Source organism: Puma concolor, chromosome C1, assembly GCF_028749965.1.
Source record: "Puma concolor isolate L17-30 chromosome C1, mPumCon1.1.hap2, whole genome shotgun sequence".
Classification (NCBI taxonomy): domain Eukaryota; kingdom Metazoa; phylum Chordata; class Mammalia; order Carnivora; family Felidae; genus Puma; species Puma concolor.
In genome coordinates this window covers 193,833,839-193,853,322 of record NC_141674.1, presented here as the reverse complement: position 1 = coordinate 193,853,322, position 19,484 = coordinate 193,833,839, and the positions used below count along the sequence as shown (strand labels likewise).

The window sequence follows — 19,484 nt, the reverse complement described above, 5'->3', positions numbered from 1 at the left end:
ACACAGCAAGAGGGCGAGCCAAGGAAAGAGGACTTAGGAGAAACTGAGCTTAACAACTTTGATCTTGGACTTCCAGGCTCCAGAAATGTGAGAAAATAGATTTTTGTGGTTTAAGCCACCCAGTCCGTCGTATTTTGTTATGACAGCCCTAGCAGACTAAGACAGATAAGGAGATGATAGATAAAGGTTGCATGATAGATGAGAAAGAGAGAGGGAGGGAGGGAGACAGAGAGAGAGAGAGATGAGAGATAGCTAGATAGAGAAATTAGATAGATCATAGATAGATAGATAGATAGATAGATAGATGATAGATACTAGGTGGTGAGTATATAGTTTCTATCTTACTATTCTTGAAAATTTTTCTGACTTTGAAATTTTCATAATAAAAATGTGGAGGGAAGCATCCTTGATTTTGAGCATTTGGGGTATGGGAAAAGAAAGCATTAATGCAATGTGCAAATCGAGGGGGGGAAGGTAGGATTTACATGGATATTCTAAAATAGAGGCTTCTAGTAGAAAAGTCCAATCAATAGAAAAGAAGTTTCAGAGTTGTTCTAGAAATAAGATTAGGGAAGAGGTTAATAAAAAAGGAATGCCTCAGGTAAGGATCATAAATGGTCTACACCCACCTTAATTTCAAGTAAACTGAAACTTCTTTGCAGATTTGGCTTATTTATTCTTTTCTATATATAGCTATCACTATCAGCCTTGATCACCGGAGGATTAATTTTTGGAGGAATCTGTGAAAAATATTGATCTGACGTATGTTCTTTCAGAGTTCAAGGATATTACCAGTAACTGTAGCAGGTAAAGCTGATGTGAGAAAAGGCCCTCCCACAGCCAGAAGAATCAATGAATAAAAGGAATTTTAATGCATTACTAGGACACGTAAGAAAAACTGGATAAACAGAAAGCTATACTACATCCCTGGGTGGGAAAACTATTGTAAAAAATATCAATTCTCTCCAGATCTATACATAGATCCAATGTAATTCCAATAAAAGTCTCAGCCAGATTTTTCATGTATCTTGAAAAGCTCATTCTAAAATTTGTGTTGAAGACCAAGATTGACAATAATAGAAAAAGAAAAAAAAAAACTTCTCTGCAGAAAAAGAAGAAAAAGATTTAGTGATTTGTCCTCACAGATACTAAGCTGTGGTTATGAAAACAGCATGATGGCATGCTACTGGTGTGGGATAAATAAACAAAAGTAGAGTGTCCAGAAACTGATCCTCCACAGATGGAAAATTGATGTATCACAGAAAAGACTTTGCATATTAGTGAGGAAAGGATGGATTTTTTAAAAATTTTTTTAATGTTTTTATTTATTTTTGAGACAGAGTCAGAGCATGAGCAGGGGAGGGAAAGAGAGAGAGGGAGACACAGAATCTGAAACAGGCTCCAGGCTCTGAGCTGTCAGCACAGAGCCTGACGCGGGGCTCAAACTCACGGACTGTGAGATCATGACCTGAGCCGAAGTCGGACGCTTAACTGACGGAGCCACCCAGGCGCCCCAGGATGGAGTTTTGAATAACTGGTGCTTGGACAATTGGCTATGTGTATTAAATATACAAACTAAATCCCTCATGGTGTAACCAAAAATCCCTTTTAATTCAGGTTAAAGTTTGAACTAAAACTTTTCTTTGTAGACTCTGGTTAGGAAAGAACTTACTTCAATATGACCAAATAAGAGAAGAAAAAAAAAAAAAAGGAAAATACTGATATTTTCCCTACCCCCAATTTAAAAATCCCTGTCATCATTTAACAGGTGAAAATAACTCACATGTTGGCAGAAGATATTTACAATTCATATAGTAAACAGAGGACTGGAATGCAGAATACTTAGAACTCCTGACGGTGAAGAAGACAAGTGAATGGGCAGAAGCATGAACCACAGCATTTCACAGAAGAGCAAACAGAGAGTCAATAAACATACAACATGTTGTTCCCTTATTAGAAGTTGAGGAGGGGCCCCTGGGTGGCTCAGTCAGTTAGGCCTCCAACTCTTGATTTCGGCTTAGGTCATGATCTCAAGGTTCGTGAGTTCAAGCCCCACGTGGAGCTCCACACTGACAGTGCGGAGCCTGCTTGGGATTCTCTGTCTCCCTCTCTCTGCCCCTCCCCTGCTTGCTGTCTAACTCTCTCTCTCTCAAAATAAATAAACATAAAAAAAAAGAAAGAAAGAAAGAAAGAAAAAAGAAAGAAAGAGAAAGAAAGAAGAAAAAAAGAAAGAGAAAGAAAGAAAGAAAGAGAAAGAAAGAAAGAGAAAAAGAAAGAAAGAAAAAGAAAGAAAGAAAAAGAAAGAAAGAAAGAAAGTAAGCAAGTGCGGGGGCCTGGGTAGTTCAGTGGGTAAAGCACCTGATTTCAGCTCAGGTGATGATCTCAACAGTTCGTGAATTCCAGCCCCACATTGGGTTCTTTGCTGTCAGCTCAGCCTGGAACCTGCTTTGGATTCTGTGTCTCCTGTTCTCTCTGCTCCTCCCCCGCTTGCACGCTGTCTGTCTCTCTCTCTCTCTCAAAAATAAATAAACATTAAAAAACGACATTGAGGAAATGCAGATTGAAACTGCAAAAAATATACAACTTACTCTCACCAGATTGTAAAGTCATACAGTCCCACATGTTGGCCAGGATGTGGAACATCAGTGACATCTCTACATAGCTGATGGGAATGTGCACCGGTGCACCCACATTTCCCAATAAAGTAAAAAATGCAGATACCCTGCAGTCCAGCACGTTAATTTCAAGCACGTACCATAAAAAAGGCTTTCATGTGTGCACCCAAGGCACAATGTGTGAATGGCCGTAACAGTGTTGCTCATGACAGCAGAAAACTGGAAAACTGGAAAACTGCTGTTTTCCAGTTCAGATACATGATCACCATGACACTGAACAGATAGCTGTATCTATATAGGTAAACAGATAGGTGGACAAATAGATAGACCCTTCAATATTTTACTTCGTATTTCCTGTAAGGATATTCTCTTTCGCAAATCCTAGGTAGCTCAATTATCAACGTCAGGGAATTTAGCAAAAATGTACTATTTGTATCTAATCTTCAGTTCTTAAGACTTTAATCTTCCAGCCACAGCCAACCTTTCCTGTTGTTTCAATTATGTACCTTTCCCCTCCCGTATGGGATCCAACCCGGGATCACGCATTACATTTCGTGATCAGGTTGCTTTAGTGTCCCTTAATCTGAATTTCTCAAATGTTTCTTTCGTTGGCTTTCATGGCATTGACACTTTTAAGCATTTTGGCCAATGACTACACAGAATGTCCTGTTTTTTCTTTTACTATATGTGGTTTCAAGTCATAATTGTAAAGGCTTTTTCTACAGCTGGATTGTAGAGGAATTCATCCGTGTCTCCTAGTCATTGTAGTCCTATTTTTTCATAAATAGATCATTTATTAATTTGGAGTTTATTCTTGTGTGTAGTGTGAGTTTTATCTTTTTCCAAATGGCTCTCCAGTTGTCTCAACACCACACAGTAGAAAATCCCATTTTTGCCCCAATGATTTGCAATACCGCCTTTTTCATACACTAGATTTTTCCATGTAGGTGGTTTATTTATGAATTTTCAATTCTGGTCTGTTGTTCTACGTGTTCATGTGCCGGTACCATACCGTTCATCATAGAAGCTTTGGAATGTGCTCTGATAATATGGGAGAGTCAGTCTTCTCTCATGCTTCTTTCTTCTCAGCACTTTTCTAATGATTCCTACGTGTTTATTTTCTCCTATTATGTTTAGAATCAACTTTCCCACCTTCAACAAAGAGCTTGTCAGTACTGGTGTTTTTATTAGGATTGCATTAAATTTATAAATTAACTTAGGGAGAAGTTGCATCTTGACTATGTTGAGATGTCCCAAGCAAAACAAGAGATGTCCTTCCATTTGCTCAAGTCTGCTTTTGTGTTTTGATCTACAAAAAATAAAAGTGGCATTTTAATATGGTTAAACCTAATAAATGGAGAAGGTTTATCACGCCTTTGGAGAGGAGATTCGATATAATGAAGATGTCATTTCTTCCCAACGTAAAGACCAAATTTAATAAAATTCTAATCATGGTCTCAGCAGCAATTTCATTACCCTTGACAATAATCCTAAAATTCATTTGCAAAGGTAAAACATCAAAGATAAGAGAGAGAAAGGGAATGCAGACTCGCTCTATTGGAAACCAAGACTTCCCCTCACACCAAAATAATTAAGACACTGTGGTATCGGTGCTTGGATAGGCAGATAAACCAATGGAAGAAAACAACCCAGAATCAGAACCATGGTATATTAATCAGGATAAGCCACAGCAACAAATTAGCCTGAAAATCTCAGAGGTTTAGCACTTATAGGTTACTTCTTGCTCGTATAGAGTCTGCTGCTGGTACAGATGACTATGAGGTGATGTCACAATGCAGACAGCTCTGTCTTGTGGCCCTGACATCTCAACACACATTCTTCAGGGCATCTGAAATATTGATCAAGGATTTTTCATTCTTTTCCCAAAATTGACACACGAGGGCTTCTGCTCGCAGGTCACTGGCCATTACTAGTTACACAGCCTTGCCAAGCTGGAGAAGAGCTGGGAGGTGGTTTTTGATATATCCAGAAATGACAGGATCACCAGCTATTGGCGAGTGCTAGGAATGTCCGGCTTACACAAAAACTTACCATACGAAAGAGACAGCATTACAGATAGGTTATTTTTGTGGAATATGCAAGCACTGGTAGAAGGTAAATTGGTTTTCATATAGAAAAAATATTAAATTTGATCCCTGTCTCACACTATGTCCATACATTACCAATGGATTAAAGATTTAAATGTGAAACATAGAACTCCAGCATTTTAGTAGAAATTAGAAGGATACACACAGGGATTTCTTTAATAAGACAAAAAAGCACCAGTTATAAAGGAAAGAAATGATAAACTTCACCAGGAACAAAAGAGAGCACAAGCAATGTGTAAAAATAAACCATAGAATTGAAGAAGATATTTGTATTATATAACAACAACAGATTGTATTAAACAATGCAAATAACTCCCTCAAATGAACAAGAAAAATAAAAGAACACCAAAAAAGATGAATTATATGAACAGGCAATTCTACTTCTTGGTACAAAGGTGTTTTTTGGAATATTGTTGGTATTAAAGAAAAAATTAGAAGTGACCAACATGTTCAAGGACAGAGACTTGGGTGAGTAAGATATGGTATATCTTGTACAACGGATTCTAAACCAGAGTTAAAAGGAAGATCTGGACCCACTTGTATTCATAGGGATAGGACCTGGAAAACATAACGTCGGATAAAAAAGCAAGTTGTAGAATATGTATAGTAATAATGCCATTTATTCTGTGTATTATCCTGTGTGTTTTAAATAGGTATATGTATCATCTTGTATATTCTTATGCATACACATGCCTCTAGTCAAATAAAAACTCATGGAAAGGAAGGACACACATCACCTTTGATATAGAGATTTCCCTTGAGGAGGGAGAAGAACGGGCTTGGAAAAGTCTTTCTAAATTCTAGAGTGTTCTGTTCTTCCCACCACTTTCCCATAAAAGACATGAAGCAACACGGCAAAATAGCAGCATTTATTAAATCTTGGTAGCTGGTAACTGTGTTTGTTATATTGTTGTCTGCGCATTTTGGTGCGTTGGATACACTTCTTAATAACGAGCGGAAATAAAAGAAAACAGAAAGCACTTAGAAGGCGTGATTTGTTAAAAGGTACCTGTTTGATCAAACCGGAGCTCCCTAACTAGTCAGGAGAAGTGAACAGGCATTGTATTCATCTATCAGAGACCAAACTAAATAGGGAGTCAAGAAGCCTGAGCTCATCTTTTAGACCAGTTCTTAGTTCTACAACTGGCTTCCTTTTAAGGATACTGCAAACACCGCAGTGTTGGTAAGAACAGATCCTACCTGGGCACTGGAAACCTTCAGAGGTGCATTTAAGTGTGCAGGTCAGAGGGATGCTATTTTATTCTGCAGAAGCAATAATTGAAGTAAAGGTATCCCAACCACCCACACAGAGTGAGCAATCACATAAATAGCCCTGTTCTGTGGTTACTACTCGGCCTGTGTCATGTTCCCGACATGATAAGGTGCTTTGAATTTCTAAGGAAAAATGATAATAAAATATTATTAACCTGCTCTTTTCCTTCTATTTTTGGACCTCAATGGCATTTTAATAGCTGCCATAATTTTGGCTACACTGTAGTCACCCATATATCATTTATGAGGCTCCCCAGACATCTTTCTTGCATTAGGTTATTAGTTCAGCACAAGTTATGGTGAATGACATCTATTCAGTTGACCATCTGCCTCCACAATGCAGTTCAGTTTCAGGAAATGGCTGTCGTTCTGTCACACCATCAGTATTCACTGCATAGGTGCATTGCCCAAAGTTCCACTTCTACTCTCTGATCACTTGTATCTTAACTCTTTCCAAAAGATTTACAGAGCAGACCCACAACTAACACAAGGGAGATTTAGTATTAGAGAGATTTAGTAGATGCAGTCAAATCCCTTTAAAGATGGACTGGTCAAATGGTTATAAATGGATGTTTTTATATGTGATGTGGTTTTCCTAAATCAACAAATCTTATTAGACGTCATACATCACCATTACAATGACAACCAAGAGCGTTGCTCCAAAACAACTCTGAAGTGTCACAGCCAATGTCTGGCATCTCTTCTGGGAAAGAACAATAATTCTCAGGACAGTGCCATGACACCAACTTTGAAACCATCTTGAATTTCCTGTTATGTTCAAAACTGCCTCTCACGTGCTGGTATAGCAGCCTTCCTGGCTCCTTGTTCTATAAGCCTTGTAAAAGTGGATGTTCATGTTATTCACAAGGGAGTTAGTTTGTGGAAAAGACCAATAAGGAAAGGTGGGAGGAGTGTGGGAGGGAGACAGGGAGACTTATAATTTTCCAGAAGATTTGAGCTATATAGGATGCAGCACGCGCGCACGTGTGTGTGTGTGTATGTGTGTGTGTGTGTTAACCTGAGACTTGGTTTTCAATCATACCATTGAAAAACCCCTCCATGATGACATCACTCCTATTTTCAATTGCCACACTGCTAGTCCTGCCTTACCAAGAATTAGAGGTAAATAATTCATCCCAGTTTTCGCTTGTCTGCGTTTCCTACGTTTTTTACAACGAGCACATATTAATTCTATAAGTAGAAGAAACAGGCACTTTAATTCAAAAATGTTTCAAGGTTTGCCAAAATATTGGGATTTCATCATATAATGGTATTTTTTTTTCTTATCTCGTTCTGCCACACGCAGATGTGAAATGTGATAGTAACGGGGAATTACTTTCTATCCATTGCTTTCCTGTATATTTGAGGTAACTATGTCATTTTAGCCTCAAATTTATTATTGTGTCCCTATTGTTACTAGGTTACAACACTCAACTGGCGAATGTTAACAAGTAGCAGAGCAAATGTAAACAACACTTGCTCTACGATATTTTAATAGGCTTCCTTTGCTGCAACGTCTCTTGACAACCATAAGATGGTATATATGCAAATATCACTTAAATAGTTAAATAGCAATGTAATGTGAGTGGATCAATAATGAGATCCCCGCAAATTTAATACACTACGAGGTTCAGCTGAAATGAAGAATGGAACAGCAAAGTGTGATTTTATCTACTAGCTTAGACCAGGATGAATAGATAAATGCACATGTTTTAGAGGTCAATAACCATAGGATCACACATAGTAAGTGTGTCATATTTTTTTCCTTCAAGGCCTTATTCAAATTCTACCTCTCCCATGAGGCTTTTCCTGTTATTTCTGGAATATTCTTTCTTTCCTTGGCTCTTTTCGTAATTTGTGTCTTTTCATCCTAACGCTCACCACTGCCTCATACTGCATTGTCTCCTTACTGAGGCGCATAATTAAGCACATTTTAACATTTCTGAAAGTAAGATGCATCCTATAATTTATATGCATATTTAACGTGGTGCTCTTTTCCCCCTTCTCTCCCTCCTGCATCCCCCAAACAGCTCTCATAAATCAGTGGAAGAATTTATAATTGATCAAGCCTGGAAATAGCTTTGCTGTCTACCTACCTGGAGGACAGGTAGCACACCTTTGATTCTTGTAGTTTCTGATGATATAGACTATAGCCCTTACAGGATAGAGACGTGGGGGAACTGTAGTTCCTAACACTCAGGCTCTCCCAGACTGCGAAGAGAGAACTTTAAAGAGGAGACCACCATCAGGAAGAATTTTTGGATTTATATCATTGGAGTGCCATCCAATGATTTCCCCTTCATCTCTCCAAATTCACGTTAGTGTTCTAAGTCTCAATCTCAGAAGATTCTGTGATACCATATCTGTCTATATAGCAGCAAACAAATCAGACTTTACATATTTTATGTAAGTGACTTGAAGTTCAAAGCCCTAATTGCTTTCCTTTCTCTAATGGACACTCTGCTGGGCCATCCAGAGGCCTCCCCCTCTCAGCACTAAGGCAGTCATTTCCCCAGCTGCTGGGAATGTTGGTGGCTGACAGCTCGTGATTGATTCCTGCCGCAGAGATTGCTCTTTGTTAAAGAGAACTGCCTAAGCTAAGCTCACATCACCTTCCTGGGAGAGCCCACATGCAGTGACTGGTCAGAGATGTAAGGCCTGGTCCCCTGCCCCAGTTTGGGATGACAATCCAGAGCCTCCTCAGCCTCAGAGCAAATCATGGGATTGCCCAGGATCTTGGTCATCACAGCCACCTTTCCCCTTCTGCTCACTCCTGATTCTTTCCCTTTCCCGTAAGAGTCTACCCTCCCAAGATTACTACCTCCCAGGGTACGTGATTTGTGACAGTTGGTGTGTTAGGAGTGGTCTGCAAAATGATTCAACAATAAGATTTGGATCATCCACGAGCCAGTTAATAATAACTCCTACCAACTGATGGTAGGTGGAGCATGGGTGGACCCCAGCATGAGGCAAAACTTTCATTGGTGGTGAACTGGGATGGTAAAGTAGTGAAATAGAATATTCAGCAGGTCTGATGTACGAGGCATTTGAGAAACAGAGGGAATAGTAATAATAAGGATAACTCATCACCAGTTAAAGACTAGGTGGGTAAGCCAAAGCCTGCTTTGTGGCATATCAAGTGACTTTCGTCTCCTGCTATTGGAGGGCAACCAAATCTGAGAACCAAGCCCAAGACTTACAAAAACAAGAACCGTATAATTCCCAACAATTCAACATCCCTGGCAGGTCTGACACGCCAAGGCCAATGCCCCAGGTTGGGAAGAATGGACCTTGAGACATGAGATAAAGATGTCTAGGTTGATGCACTTGGCAATCTTAAGTCCCCAGATTCTCTTGAACCCTCTGTAGAAGTGATCCACCCCTCCCCATTAAAGGCTAATGCCCCCTCCCCACCTTGATGAAAGACAAGACAGAGGGACTCTGTCCTTGCAAGACAACATAGACTCTACTCAGGGTCTGTCCTATCTTCCTCTTCTGGCCACTCAAATAACTAGATTAATTCACACCAAAATTTAGCCTGGGAAGTACTGGGCATGCTAGGGGAAGAAAGGGATCCTAAGCCAAAGGAGCTGTAGGACCTAAACAACAGTACTGACGGGGACAGGAGAAGATATCCAGGACTAAATTCCAAGGATTAAGGAAGGAGAGTCAGATAAGGGAGAATTTATAGGTGTGAGAGTCACATAGAATTTAACACTTGGAAAGAACCCAGTTAGGTAGTGATAGGGGGGGCAGGGACGGGGGTGGTTTCAGGAGCTTAGAGAAAAAAGTGTCCCACGCTAAATAATACTGTGCTGTTGGTTGAAGGAAGGACCAAAAGCATCAGGAAAGTAGGTAATAACGGGTGTACCAGTTGAAGTTGGAAAACCTATGAGACGACCCTGCTCTATGAGAAGGTCCAGAAAGCACACTATGTAACAAAATGGTAAGAATGCACTGTTGCAAGGGGCAGGAGCCTTGCTGGGAAGCTCAGTGGTGGCCAACATTGGTAGATCACGCCCGGCAGTGGGAGTTGGTACAGAATTAAGCTCCTTGGTAGTGGGGAGGGGGTGGCACTTAGTCATGTGAAACAAAGTGGGTGCAATTATTGTGGCATGCATCAAGGACAAGGTAAGAGTTTCTAAACATATGTCTTTGGACTTGCTAGAGCAGAACTATCTGGAGGAGAAAAAAAAAAATATATATATATATATACATATTTCTCATTTTCCACCCCATACCTCCAATCTTTGTGGGCGGGCCCCAGGAATGTGTATTTTTTAAAGCTCTCTGGATAATTCTGGTATGCAACCTAATTTAGGAAATGCTGCTACATCAAGAACTCAGATTCAATGCAGCCTATGATGTATGCACATCTTTCTCCATCTTCCTGTTCCAGCTTCTTACAGAAGGGGGAAGTCAAAACGGTCAAAAGTTCGGTACTCCTAAATACAACGTGGAGAGCTAATGTATGAAGTTCGCGGGAGGGACTGGGATACTTTTGACTATTGGACACCGACAATTGCAACTCAGCCCCTTGCCTCTGTCACTCAAGAAGCTCCGAACAAGCTCCAAACCTCTGGCTTTCAAGAGGACTTTACCATTTGGGCTTCCAAATGATAACCTCATCCCTGGCGGTCTCTCATTTTTGCAATCCAATTTCCCTCTCCCATCAATTTCCTCACTTATTTCTCGTTGTGTTTATATTCCACATATTACTGTAGGCAGCCTCAAACCCATTTTTTGGTTGTTGTTCTTGTGAGGAACAAGTGAAGAATCAATTCAATGAAGAAGGCGAAAAAGGATCTTGTCAGTGCTTAGAAATAGAGGCAGTCATGGATGTACAGGACCTGAATTATTCAGAATATAGATTATCACAAGCTGCTTTTATCAGACCATTATTTTAGAATGAGAGTTTACCACTGAGCATTTTTCTAAGCATTGGGCAGTTACATATGCAGTATGTCTACTAGGATGAAAGGGTGAGAAGGATGGGAGGGTGAATTAGGCTATGGTTGGTCTGGGCCCTAACTGAAGGTTCAGGTTTCAGCGTTTTTCCTCAGGCATGACCAGATCCCCGCGCCGGGCACTGGTCCTGAGTCCCACATACTCACAATATCTGTACACAAGGCAGTTAGTCGGGTGGAGAAGGTGTGGAGGGCAGGGCTGAGGGGTCTGTTTAGTAATTATTCTTACCTTGCCCAGAGAGTGATATTTATTATAATTGTAGATCCCTAAATTCCCATCTGATACTGTTCTTTTTCTACCCGGTAGCCCCTGTGTGTTTTATATTAAGATTCTGAGTCATGGGAGGGGAAGTGAAAAGCTTTCTCTGGAACAAATCTGGAATGGAAACCTAATAATGTTTTTTTTTTTTTCTTTTTTCTCGGGCTGGATAAATGTCCTAAATGAAACTGCCAGAAAGTCTGACATTATGTCCCTGATTATAAGCTTTTTCTCTCCTTCTGTAGTTGGCAATTCCTTGGAAGAATAGAGCTACAGTTTCCAAATGTAGCAAAATCTTAAAAATACAGCTTGCGCACGTTGAACTTTATTCTCTCCTCTCTGGAAGGTAAGTGATCGTGATTAATAGCAATTCCACTTGTGGGACTCCGAGGCAACGTGGCCCCCTAAGGAAAAATGAGAAAAGAAAATCAAGCTAAAACACATTTGTCTTCATTTCAAGAGTATGTTATTCACTTCTATTTATTTAATGGTGTGTTTTGTCCATCTTGGACTGGGTTTGCCTAATATTCTTGTGCCTCCTAGAGGACTTACAATGGCCCTGGTACATTCCAGAGCTGGCCCCTGAACTAACCTTGTCCACCGTCCTGTCTTTCCCACCCTCAGGTGCCCTCTGGGCCTTTAGAGACATCCGCCTTGTAAGGAGAGGCAAGTACGGGTTCCTAACTCTATACCAAAGTACGAGATGACCCTCAGGGCTTCACTTGATGTAAGTGCTACCCTAGTCTCATTTGGAAATCTATCAATGCTTAGGAGAGCTAAGAAATCTGAAACCAGACGGATATCAGGGCATAAGGGAATGAGCTCCTCTCTTAAGCACAAGTGACTTTGGAGAAAATTAGCCAACATTTAACTGACTTATCTGGAGAAAGAAATACAGCCTCACATTTGTATGTCATTTTATGGTTCATCGTGACATTTCACGATATTATCCACGGGGTCTAATGAAAAACACTCTGAAGGAGGCAGAATTGGCGTCTTCATTTTCTTCATACAACCACCTTCCCTGCCTCGCTGCCAGGTACTTACTCCTCTTGGTCCCTAATATTTATGGATTTATATTTTTGAGATGCAAAAGAATTAAATTAGTGCAATTGGTCAGCCTAATAGAGTTGCTAAAATATCATCATCGTATCCTTTTGGACAGGATGACCACTTTCGGGCCTTAGCTTCCTCATCTTAAAAATAAAGGGTTGGTATTATAGGATTATTTGGCATCTGTGTACCCCTGGTACTCTATGGGCCACTAAAAAGTCCTCACCAGACTGGGGGTTTCTCCGTGGACTTCCGCAAGACAGCAGTATAGGAAGACCCTGAACTCGCCTCCCTTAGACACACCAGAACTATGGCGATATATGCAACATTTTCTTCTGAAAAAGATCTGGAAACGGGGTGAACTGCTTTTCCACCTCAACAGACAAAAATGCCACATCAAGATGGGTAGGAGAGGCAGACACACGGTCTTGCCAAACACCCCACCCCAAGTGTGGGGACGCACAGTAAGTAGAGAGGGATCTCACCAGGCTGGTGCTTCTCCTGGAGGAGCGAGGGGTTGGTGCCTCCACCTCAGGCACCTTAATATCTGGGATCTTCACAGAGATGAGCCCCTATAACATGTGCCTTAGAAAATCAAGGGACCCACGGGCACCTGGGTGGGTCAGTCGGTTGAGTGTCCAACTCTTGATTGCAGCTCAGGTCGTGATCCCATGGTTGTGGGATTGAGCCCCACGTTGGGCTCTGCGCTGAGCGTAAGATTCTCTGTCTCCCTCTGCCCCTCCCCTGCCCCTGCTCATATGCACGTTCTCTCTCTCAAATAAAAAAGAAGAAGAAAGAAGAAAACCAAGAGACCCAAAGAGCTATAGGAAATGGAGACTCCCCTTTCAAAGAGCTCATATGCAGCCTGTTCACCCCAAGACCCAGGAAAAACCCAGCAATTTAAAATGCACTTAGACGACACCTGAAAGAGATTTATTTACTCATCTAATAGTACCTGCTAGAGGGTCAGGGGATATTTGAAACTCTCCCCAGAGATGGAGGCACTGACAGACGCCATTTTGCAGGTGGGAGAGCTCAGAGGTGGCACCCTCCTTTAAGACCAGCATGGGGCCAGTGGTCAGGACACTACTCCACTGCTTTGCTGAAGCCAGAGAGCATGGCCTAACCCCTACGCTCTCTAGCTGCCTAGCTGAAGTCAGTGGGCATATGCAGTCCACACATGGGTCGCCCTTTGAATGCCTGGCCCCGGCGGTCAAGTGGGCTGCGTTCCTGAACTTCATGGGGATGTAACAATTGGAAAGACAGAGTGTTTGCAAGCCACCACCCCACAGCACTGCACAGACAATAGAGTGACACACAAGCCCAGTCTTCCTATGAAAAAGGCCCACCGACTTAGCCTGGAGCCTCAGCTTGAGGAACATGCTTCAGGTTTCCCACACATCTAGAGGTTGCAGAGGCACTCTCGGGAATGCAAGCATGGAGACTCACCCTCACACACCCCCGTAGCCTTCCTGAAGCTTGATGAGATCTGCCGGAAAAGAGCTTATACCCTTGGTCTGGCCCCCCCAGTATTTGTCATGCGAGCAACACTTGCAGATCTCCTGGTCTGGCAGCCAGAATACAATAGAGATATAATAATTTACATCTTCAAATAAATTATACCTTCAAATAATTTATATCTTCAATAATTATATCTTCAGTTTCACGGGAAGAGTTTAATACGGTAGGTGTTAAATATTCTTTAAATGTTTGGTAGAATTGACCAGTGAAGCAAAGTTTATGCTTAGAAATCTCATGATGTATTTGTGGGAAATGCTTCTAAACCATTTTGCGAGGTCAGCACTACCCTGATACTATCCCCTGACAAGGACACTACAAAAAAAGAAACCACAGGTCAATATCCCTGATGAACATAGATGCAAATATCCTCAACAAACTATTAGCAAACTGAATTCAACAATGCATTAAAAAGATGATTTGCCGCAATCAAGTGGGGTTTATTCCAGGGATGCAAGAATGCTTTAACATATGCAAATCAACGAACATGATGCACATTAACAAAACGAGAGATAGAAGTCATATGATCATCTCAATAGATGCAGAAAAAACATTTGGCAAAATTCAACATCCATTTGTGATAAATACTGCCCAAAAAGTAGCTATAGAGGGAATGTACCTCAACATAATAAAGGCCATAGATGACAAACCCCCAGCTACTACCGTACTCAATAACGAAAAGCAGAAAGGAATAAGACAAGGCTGCCCATCTCCTCACCTTTATTCAACATTGTATTGGCAATCCTCGCTAGAGCAATTAGTCAAGAAAAAGAAAAGGCATGCAAATTGAAAAGGAAGAAGTAAAACTGTCACTATTTGCAGATGACCTGATACTATATAAAGAAAACCCTAATGATGCCACCAGAAAACTGTTAGAACTAATAAAGGAATTCAGTAAAGATATATGCCCCTCTGTGTTCATACTTTCATTGCCATGTTATTTACAAAAGTCAAGATATGGAAATAATCTAAGTACCCATCAATAAATGAATGTGTGTGTGTGTGTGTATATATTCATATATATGAATATGAATATATATATATGTGAATACTATTCAAGCATAAAAAAGAATGAAATCCTGCCATTTTCCACATGGATGTACTTTGAAGGTATTATGCAAAGTGAAATAAATCACACAAATAAAGACAAACACCACATCATTTCATGTATATGTGGAATCTAAAACACCAAACAAACAAAACAGAACCCAGACTCATACATACAGAGAACAGACTGGTAGTTGCCAAAGAGAGGGTGGTGAGGACCTGATATGGGTGAAGGGGATGAAGAAGTACAAACGTCAGTTATAAAATAAAGAAGTCATGGGGATGTAATGTACAGAATGGGAAATATAGTCAATAATATTGTATTAATTTTATATGGTAACAGATGGTAACTAGATTTATTGTGGTGATCATTTTTGAAATGTACACAAATGTCAAATAACTATGTTGTACTCATATATATAGGTTATCTCATCTAGACTTATGACTTTAAATAGCATCTATATACTGAAGACTCTCATATATACATCTTTAGATATGATTGCTCCACTGAGCTCTGGTTTCATATTCAATGGCTGATTAAGCATCTCAAACGTATCATAAGCAAAGTAGACTCATGATCTCCTCTCTACCCTGAAAACCCCATCAACCCAAATCTCCTCCTCCATCAGTCCTCAATCTCAGCAAATGGCACCACCTCCCGTTAGTTGTTTAAACCCAAAATCTATGCATCATCCATAATTCCTTTCCCTCCACTTTTAACCCCTTCATTCTGCAATCTTGTCAGTCTGCCTATCAACATATCCTGAATCCATTCACTTTTCTCCACCTCCATTGCTATCATACTATAAATTACCATTATTTCCTATCTGGAATACTGTAATCATTGTTGCAGTGCCTCTGGTTGCCAGATATAGTATCCAACCTGTAGGTATAGATGCTTGTCCATAGCTAGGTCAATCAGATTCCCTCTCCCAGGAATATGAGTCTTAATCAAAAGGACACACAGAAGTCCCCTCAATTCTATCACTATTTTAGGAAGTTAGTTGTAGATGGGTCAATAACAACTTTATTACCAAGAGGAACCAATTCAAGGATTCCTGACCTTGAGACGCTAGAACTTTTTTGGATCCTTGGAAGCCTCATCATTACCTTTTTTTTTTTTTTTTTTTTTTTTTTTGACTTGTGAGCTACCCAGTATCCTTCCCTAAGGAAGGGTGCAGCAAAAAGTCTCCCTTGGACATCTCTAAAGAATCCACAAATGAGCTTTAGTTGGATTCCTGTCATGACAGAAGACACAAAAACTTGATTAGAACAGCACCAGTCCTCATGTTAGTGAACAGGGACTTTTCTTTCTTACTCATTAGCCTTATCCTTAATGCTTAGTGCAGTGTGGCACTAATGCTATAATACATTAACCAAATATTTGTTAAGTGAATAAATGCATGAATGTTATCCAGGCAAAGGAGGAGAGAATAAAGGGGGGTCTAGACAGAAAAAGCATCACATTGGGATGAGAGAAAACATGGTACGTTAAAGAACCAAAAAGAAGTCAGTCTGCATGTGGTCTCGAGAGTCAGTGAGGGGATGGTTAAGTATGAAGTAGGAGTGGTCAAATCGTAAAGGAGTACAAGCCTGTAAAAGTGCAAACTTCATGGAGGAGGAAAAGGGTACATCTTTACATTTTAAGCAGAGGAGAAAATGATAAAATTTGCATTCAGAGATGACCCTCTGGTTGCAATATGGAGGTTTGAGTTGGAGAGGCAACGGACTAGAAATAAGCGGCTAGCCTAGGGTAGCAGTAACATGTTGCTGTATTTTATGAGAGTTTGAAGAGGTAAAATACAGTGATGGAGAGCTAGCGGTCAGGGATGATGTCTGATTTCTGGCTTGTCTGCCAAATGGGTGTAGATGACATTGACTAATCTAGGGAATATGGGAGAAGCAGCAGGTGTCAAGAGAATGGTGATGAATTGAGTTATGGACACAATGAGATGAGGTTTCTATAAGACATGCTAATGTAGAGGTCCAGGAAGCAACTGGATATACGGATCCGGAGCCAAAGGGAAGGAAGTATATAAGCTGAAAATGTAGGTTAGGCAGTCATCAGCATAAAGATACAACAGAAGATGTAGGAGCAAGTAAGATTGCATAGCAGGGCAATGTAGCGTGAGGAGAACAGAAAGCCCAAGACAAAACCCCGAGGAGAGAAACCAATTCTTAAGGGCAGGCAGAACAAGAGGAGCCTGCAAAGAATATTGGAAAGGACCAGCTAGAGAAATAAGAGACACAGAAATATTTTAAAAGCCAAGAAAAGGGAAAATTTCAAGAAGGAAGGAGCAGTCAAATGCCGCTCTGAAATCAAATGAGATAAGGGCTTCAAGTTTGGGTTGCATTTAGCAACAAGGACATCACTCAGACTCAGTGGGAATGACTCCAACAAAGGAAGTAGAGAGGAGTCTGTGGGAGAGAGGCAAAGGAAGAGGAGAGAGTAGAGAAGTGAGGTCAAAACTCTTCTTAGGATTTTGTCTTGAAAGGGGAGATGAAAGAAGGCAATGGTTGGAGAGGGATTAGGGGTCGTGGGAAGGTTTTGTGTGTTTAAGATGCAAGCAAGTGAGCATCTTTAAACAGTGATGGGAAGGAGACAATAGGGGAAAAGAGGGCAATAAATAGAGGATGGGACCAGAAGTGAAAGAGATCTTAAATGCTGTCAGGTATTTCTCCATCAACTGTTTCGTGTTTTCCAAGTAACCATTGCAAAGTTTTCTACTTTCTCCAAATTCTTGATCTTCTTGCCCTCACTCACTATCAACCGAAGTAGCTCCTCATACCTCAAGAGAAAATGGAGCCATCAGACAGGAGCTCTCTGGACTTCCTGTATCCATGCCCATCTTTTCCTCCTTTCATCCTGATAAGCTGAGAGGTGTTCCAACTCCTGTTTGGGGCTATTGCTCCACTTCCCCCCCCCCCCATCCGTTCATTCAACTTTTCAAATAGCCCCAACTTTGTGGCAAGTGTGCACTAGGCCCAGGAGACACAAAGTTGGAAAACATATAGTCCTTCCCCCAAGGAGGCCAGAGTCTATTGGAGAGAAAGATAGGTAACCATACTATAAATAGACAATATTGTTAATGCTGTAATAAAAGTGTGAAGAGAGGGGCACCTGGATGGCTCAGCTGGTTTAGTGTCCAACTCTTGATTTCAGCTCAGATCACAATCCCAGTGTTGTGGGATCGAGCCCCACATGAAGTCCCATGTCAAGCCCTGCGTCGGGCTCCATACAGAGAGTGAAGCCTGCTTGGGATTCTTTCTCTCCCCCTTTGTCCCTCTCCCCTGCTTGTACTCTCTCTTTCTCTAAAATAAAAAAAATTAATTTAAATTTTTAAAAAAATGTGAAGAGAGTCCTGAATGATCTCAAATGGTTCTTTTGGGCTCTCAGAAAATCCTGGTGTCTCCCACTTCCAAAGACCAGGCCCTCTTAATTCACCAGTCCCAACCCATCAAGGAATATTATGGAAACCCTACAGAAAAATGCCATTTTAACATTGCAGAAAAAAACAAAAACCCCAATTCTCTGAGGTGCATTTGACTCAATAGAAAGAAAACTTTGTTTCGCAATACAAATGTACTCTTACTGTATTATTTTTAAATGTTAAGTAAACAAAGCACCCCATACAATTTCAAGTGTTATCATTTATTTCTTAGTAGCAAATTTTAATTGCCATGTTCCAGAGACAAGGTTGTGGAACAATACAGGAAAATTCTCAACATATATTTTAGGCTTCCCTTGGATATAGTTTGAGGGAGGATGGTAAATATGTTAGACAATGTAATTACCACCATATTGAATTTGCTACATTAAGATTGAAGTGTATTCATGTATGAATAACTGAAATGTATGAAATATTCAAATTGTATCAGTTTAAACATGACACTTGAAATATGTAGTTTCCAATGGCTTCTCTCTCAGCAATGAACAGTCACCATCTGGGCATCATCAATAAGATACAGAGGGACCTGTCCCTAAACACTTCATAAAATGAATCTCATCTCAGAGAAAGATAGCAGTCACTAAAAAAGATCAAAAGGACTGTGTGGCAGAGATTACCATATGCCCCCCAATATCACTATTTTCCCCATCTTCCTTTTAGTACTAGAAAACTCTTAATTTTCGCTGGATACTTGGCCACTCAACTAAGAGACTTTATTTTCCAGATTTTCTTTTTTTTTTTTTTTTTTTTTAATTTTTTTTTTCAACGTTCATTTACCTTTGGGATAGAGAGAGACAGACCATGAACGGGGGAGGGGCAGAGAGAGAGGGAGACACAGAATCGGAAACAGGCTCCAGGCTCTGAGCCATCAGCCCAGAGCCCGATGCGGGGCTCGAACTCACGGACCGCGAGATCGTGACCTGGCTGAAGTCGGACGCTTAACCGACTGCGCCACCCAGGCGCCCCAATTTTCCATATTTTCTTGAAGGTAGGTGTGGTCATGTGATGATATTTTGGCCAATAGGACAAGCAACTTCTGCGTTATATCTTTCAAATGGAAGCTGGTTGCCCTTCATCCCCTCTTTACCTCTTCCCTTGGGCTGGAAAGAGGATGTGATGCTTATGGCATGGCTTTAACCATGCAGCTGTGGACAATAGTCCAAGGGATGACAGAGCCACAGGTCTCAGCAAACCTG

General features: G+C 40.8%; 1 protein-coding gene across 1 annotated transcript in view; it reads right to left on the bottom strand.

Annotated features, from left to right (window-relative positions):
• CPO (carboxypeptidase O) overlaps positions 1 to 13,515 on the bottom strand; it is a 108,038-nt gene extending 94,523 nt beyond the window's left edge. Inside the window, exons 1-4 of the mRNA XM_086715224.1 lie at positions 13,230 to 13,515; positions 12,501 to 12,648; positions 11,814 to 11,874; positions 11,528 to 11,625 (exon numbers count right to left, since the gene is read on the bottom strand). Coding sequence (XP_086571350.1) covers positions 11,528 to 11,625; positions 11,814 to 11,874; positions 12,501 to 12,648; positions 13,230 to 13,515 — 593 coding nt within the window. The remainder of the gene's footprint in view (positions 1 to 11,527; positions 11,626 to 11,813; positions 11,875 to 12,500; positions 12,649 to 13,229) is intronic.
• Positions 13,516 to 19,484: the final 5,969 nt, after the last annotated feature.